The sequence below is a fragment of the Labeo rohita genome, unplaced genomic scaffold (assembly GCF_022985175.1).
Source record: "Labeo rohita strain BAU-BD-2019 unplaced genomic scaffold, IGBB_LRoh.1.0 scaffold_176, whole genome shotgun sequence".
Lineage (NCBI taxonomy): Eukaryota > Metazoa > Chordata > Actinopteri > Cypriniformes > Cyprinidae > Labeo > Labeo rohita.
The window spans coordinates 39,265-45,197 of NW_026127956.1; the positions used below are offsets into that span (position 1 = coordinate 39,265).

Here is a 5,933-nt window from a genome sequence, read left to right on the forward strand (position 1 = left end):
ACCACTATTATTTATATAAAATATTATTTATCGAATAATAATATTTAATAAACAACAACAGCCATCATAAAAGTTGCTAGGTATTTCAGTCAAAAGTACAGGCAGTGCTCTGATATACAGCACTGAAGTTACAAAAATGTAAAGTGATAAGATTTTGCCCTCAGCCAAATCTATTTGCTCTGGAACAAATAATAGATTAAGGAGACCAAAGACTGCATGTTAGATTTACCCGAAATTAAAACTATATCTCATGAGACATCAGAGCCAGCGCTGAACAGCCACTGATGTCCTGGAGCTCACATCTTCGAAAACATTAAAGCTAATTTTCAAACAGATGCTATTTTTATTAACAAACTGCATATCTGAAGACTAAACAACTACATTTTCATCTAAAAACTTAAAACTACATTCTTTGACACTAAAACAATATTATTTACAAAATTACAGTGGATCTGGGTGTCCGCCATAAGACTTGCTTTGAGAAATACTGCAAGCGAAGTGATACAAACAGCAAAACGATTGGAATTCTGTTATCGCTAGAATATCACACTCCCACAAAAGGCTCTAGGCCAATCAGATTTGAGGACCAGAAATAACTGTTGTATAAATATTAGGGCTGTCAGCAGATAAATTTTTTTTATCCAATTAATTACATGATGTTTCGATTAATCCAATTAATAATAATTAAATGATTAATTAAATAAATTTGACAGTGAAAGTCCTTGGAGATGACAGATCCCAGAAACTTGAATGTTTCCACTGTAGCCACAGTGCTGTCCATGATGCTAAGTGGAGAGAGTGCAGGGGGGGTTCCTTCTGAAGTCTACTATCATCTCTACAGTTTTGATTGTGTTGAGCTCCAGGTTGTTATGACTGAAATATACAGCCAGCTCTTTAACCTCTTGTCTGTAGGCAGACTCTTCACCATCCTGAATGAAGCCGATGAGTGTGATGTTGTCTACAAACTTCAGAAGCTTGACAGAGGGGTCATTCGTTGGTGTAGAGGGAGAAGAGCAGTGGAGAGAAAATACATCCCTGAGGAGCGCCAGTGTTGGTGGTGCGGCTGCTTGACATCAATTTCCCCAGTCTCACCAGCTGTTTCCTATCTGTCAGAAAGCTGGTGATCCATTGACAGACAGAGCTAGGAACAGAGAGCTGGTTTAGTTTGGTCTGGAGGAGTGTAGGAATGATGGTGTTGAAGGCCGAACTGAAGTCCACAAACAGGACCCTCACATAAGTCCCTGGTCTGTCCAGATGTTGCAGGATGAAGTGCAACCCATGTTTACTGCATCATCCACAGACCTGTTTGTTCGGTATTCAAACTTCTTCAGATAAACCAGAACCAGTTTTTCAAATGATTTCATGACCACAGATGTTAGTGCCATAGGTCTGTAGTCGTTAAATCCTCTTATCTTGGTTTTCTTTGGGACAGGGATGATGGTGGAGCATTTGAAGCATGATGGAACTTCACACAACTCCAGAGACCTGTTGAAGATCTGTGAAAAGATGGGGCCAGCTGATCCGCACCGTCTGGGTCAGATACGTTTGAAAGGTTAAGGTATAAAAAAAGGCATCAATGTTTCTGTCTTTTATTTGATGCAAAAAAAAAAAAAAAAAAAAAAAAAAAAAAAAAAAAAGATGCAGTAAAGATGTAGTTAACTAACATTTGCACAATTTTTAAACCCAAATCTCCTCCCCATTCCCTTTCCCCTTGTGTGATTGTGAGCCTATTCCCAAGACAGATAAGCTAAGAAAACTAGTAAAAATGCAGTCAATTCTCCTGTGTTAATTTTGCCATCAAAAAGGTCCATTACTAGACTAGCAGTGAATAAAGCACAGCTTACACAGGAGTTACTTTCAAACCAAGTTGATTTTTTTTTTTTTTTAACATAGTTTATTTATGGCAAATGTTCACCAAATGTCTGAACCTTTTAATCGTGAGTTTGCCCATGAAAATTCAATGATAAATGTGAGCTCATTAAAAACTATTCGGAAGCTACATATAAGAGGAGTGAGGAACAGGTTGTTGGCTTTCTCACCTCTGAGGTCTTTCGTTCGGTTTACGAAGTGTCAAGAGATACATTTAATCCCAAATTATTTCTCTGTGTATCGAAGTAAAATAACTGAAGATTATTTTGAGCAAGTTTGTCATCTCTGCAATGCCCTCAACTCCTCAATACCTGTGTTATATTGTTGCTTTTCCATTCACATATGGCGATAATTATGGTAATGAATTGTAAATTATTAAAGTACCAATATGTTTACCAACCTGACTATCTATCTAATATCAAATTATCTGTGGCCAAGAACAATATTTACTCATCATTGGCCTGGAGCAGCAGCTCATTTGCATTTAAAGAGACATGCACAAAGACAGTGTGTTTCTGCTTCAACTCAAAACAGCCATTTTCAAAACGATATAATAATGAGCTGTGGGTGATTTTGAGCTGAAACTTCACAGACATATTCTGGGGACACCAGAATCAAAACTGCAGCTGAAATCAGTCACTTGTTTACAAAATTTGTATTTTCTATATGTTGAAAGGCACTGTTAAAATACTTTTTCAATACTATAGCCATTTCCGTATTCTGACACTGAGATACAGAAAATAGAGCCAGAGCTACATGCATCTTGTATATTGTGGTTTCATATAACAGATGAAACACCCAACATCAGTGTTATTGACACCACAAAGTGAAAAAAAAACACTTACAGGCAGCTCAGTGTCTCTACTACTCTTTTATTTATACAGAGTTTTGTCAGCGATAGCTCACTGTCTACTTTGAACATGACCATCATCTCTCTGCTCCTGCTGGCCTCTCTGCTGCCACACCTGACTTCCACTGGTGAGACTGATTATATTAAAGCACATTATGCTTATATTTAATTGGTATGTACAGAAGAAGATGACTTATAACCCTATCTCTCCCTCAGCTCATGTGGATGTGGGTATAGTGAACGGCACAGAAGCAAAACCCCACTCCAGACCTTACATGGTTTCTCTTCAGAAGGGCTGTAAACATGTCTGTGGTGGATTCCTCATTTCTGATAGATTTGTCATGACTGCTGCACATTGCATGAGAAGTAAGACTTCAATTTAGTCTCAACTGCTGTGAAAAGTTAAAATCATTATATCATAGTTTAAAAATTTTTGTTTATTACACTAATAAGACTTTCTTACACAGAAATGGGAACTAACAGCTGTGGTTGGCATGCATGACTTAAAAAAAAGAAGGAGGGGTTCTGACCGCATCAGAGTGAAGTCTTACCACGAGCATCCAGACTTTAACATCACATTTCCAACGATTTCCAGAATGACATTATGCTTTTGAGGGTAACATTAGTTCAAATACTCTTATTAAATGATTAGTCAGTCTGTCTTTTAACAATGAAAATGTTATTGTATTACAGCTAGAGAAAGAAGTCAAACAAAACAAGAATGTCAAGATAATTTCCATACCAACACAAGAGGGAGACATCAAACCTGATTCTGTCTGCAGTGTCGCCGGCTGGGGAAGACTGAGTCTTAAAGGGAAAAATAGCACACGTCTCATGGAAGCAGATGTGAAGATCATGAATAACACAGAATGCAAAAATAAATGGAAAGAAAACTACTCAGCCTCAGAGATGATGTGTGTCTATGGCCATGGAGGAAGCTGTAGTGTATGTAAAAACAATATCAATTTGAGACCATCAGTACTGTGAAGTATCACCTCAGTCATATGTTGATCTCCGTTTCTTCACAGGGAGATTCTGGAGGTCCTTTGGTTTGTGGAGACACTGCAGTCGGCATCACTTCCTTTGGTGGTGGAAAAGCCTGCAATAGTCATAAACGGCCTGAAGTTTATACAAAGATTTCAGCATATCTTCCATGGATCCAGTCCATAATTGCAAATGTTAAGTAATTTTTGCGATGAGAAAGGATTAAGTATTTGTTTAAATGTTCAATAAACAAATTGTGTGTCAAGCATCAATATGTGTAAATGGTCCTTATTATTGCAGTTCCATTTTATTCAAAATTATTTTTTATGTTTGACATCTTCAGAAAAAGAAAGAAATTCATGCAGGTTTGAACAACTTGAGGTAGTAAACAGTGGCTAAAGCTCCATTCGGTGTATCAGTGGCACCTGAGGTGTTTAAATGAAAACAGCATGAATTGTTAGCAAGTCTAAAGGGAATTGAGCCCATTGCAGATATTTTTGTTGTTGGATGTGGTGACTCAGGCCAGGAAGAGAAGAATGATCATGATTTAAAGCTTCAGGCCCTGCTGGAGCATTACAGAGAGGTCAAGCCACAACTTACAGTAGGTTCTTAAAAATTGCTCCATAGTCATATCCTTTTATCCCAGAAAAAGTGAGGGCTATCATGGATATGGTACCTACGGGTGTTAAAGGTACAGCATCTCAAAGGGTTTGCAAATTATTTAGCCAAGCATGTCCCACTTGTTGAGTGTTTGCATGCCACTGCGCACTTGCTTGACAAAGACACTCTTGGCATTGGCTGTCCTTGGTCACATCAATGCCTGTGTTGTGCTATCATGATGTTACTAAGCCTGTCACAGTAGAAAGTGACTCTAACCAAAGTGGTCTTGGGTGTTGTCTTATACAAGAAGGACAGCCTGTTGCCTTCACTTCAAGAGCTCTGACCCCCATGAGAAAAATTCAAACTCAAATCGTGAAAGAGTGTCTCAGTATTGTCTTGCCAAAGATTTCAGCATTACAGCTGAGAGTTGGTACCAGCAGAGACTGACCACAAACACTTGATTTCTATCTTTAGAAAACCACTTCTCAGTGTCACCCAAGCAGCTTCAAAGCACGAACATGACACTTCAACACTACAACCTCAAGATTGTCTACAAGCTGGGGCCTAAAATGCTCATCAGTGACATGCTAAGTAGAGCAACTGCTGAATGTAGAGGCAAGGAAACAGTTTACCAGTGGCATGCATATGTCCTGCAGAAGGATTAGGAAGATGGACTCATCAACCAAGAATACCTTTCGTCTGTTCAACTTTTCATCTGTTTAACTGTTCAACTTGCAATGAATTTGCAGCCTGCAATCAACAGAAAGAAACAGAAATGGGATCATCTTCTAATCGTGGACCACTTCTCAGATTGATCTTGGGAGACTGAACTGCTTCCTTATTTATCTGCAGAAACAGTCATTAGGCACTGCAAGGCTCAGTTGGCTCAACATGCATGAGAGAGTGATCCGTTGCCAATTTGGATGGGACTACTTAACGTGAGGTCTTTGTTAAATAAGACTTTTATTCTTTTTTATTTCCAATTCTGTGACTTTCACTACTGCCCTTCCGTCGCTATTTTTCTCCTACAGCCTGCCAGGACTTTGATACTGCTTATAAGGCATTCGATGAATTGTCAATCACAAACCGGTTCTCAGAAAACTCTGACGCTGATTTGTATCTTAAGTGTTTTAGTAAAACCTGCCTGAGCATCATCAACAACATTGCTCCCCTGAAGATGAAGCGTTCTACAAAAAAAATCTGCTCCTTGGTTTAATGACTATTCTTTCACTTCGACGAAATTGTAGACAAGCAAAACGCAAGTGGCATAAGGACAGGTTACAGGTGTCCTATGACATTTTAAGGGAGTCTCTTTCTGTTTTCCAGAAAGCTGTTAAGTCTGCTAAATCTAAATTTCTATCAGAAATTGTTTTAAAAAAATCACCATAAACCAAGAGTTTTATTTTCAACTATTGACACTGTTTTAAATCCTGCTGTTGATGTTTTCCCTGATGTGTCTGATCTCCTATGTGAAAACTTTCTGTCGTTTTTTGACAGCAAGGTCTAAACCTCAATTTCTGGTGACTTCTGCTTTTCCCAAAATAACCAGGTCCTCTTCCATTTGGAGCATATTTGATTTAATTTCCCTTCAGTCCTGTAATGATATTTATTGATCATTTGAAACCTACTT

General features: G+C 38.3%; 1 protein-coding gene across 1 annotated transcript; it reads left to right on the forward strand.

Annotated features, from left to right (window-relative positions):
• Nucleotides 1-2,724: 2,724 nt before the first annotated feature.
• Nucleotides 2,725-3,975, forward strand: LOC127158881 (mast cell protease 4-like). The gene is given in 6 exon segments (XM_051101848.1): nucleotides 2,725-2,847; nucleotides 2,936-3,085; nucleotides 3,173-3,291; nucleotides 3,294-3,335; nucleotides 3,413-3,664; nucleotides 3,748-3,975. Coding segments are annotated over 6 exon segments (780 nt in total). The 5' UTR covers nucleotides 2,725-2,789; the 3' UTR covers nucleotides 3,907-3,975.
• The last annotated feature ends 1,958 nt before the right edge of the window (nucleotides 3,976-5,933 follow it).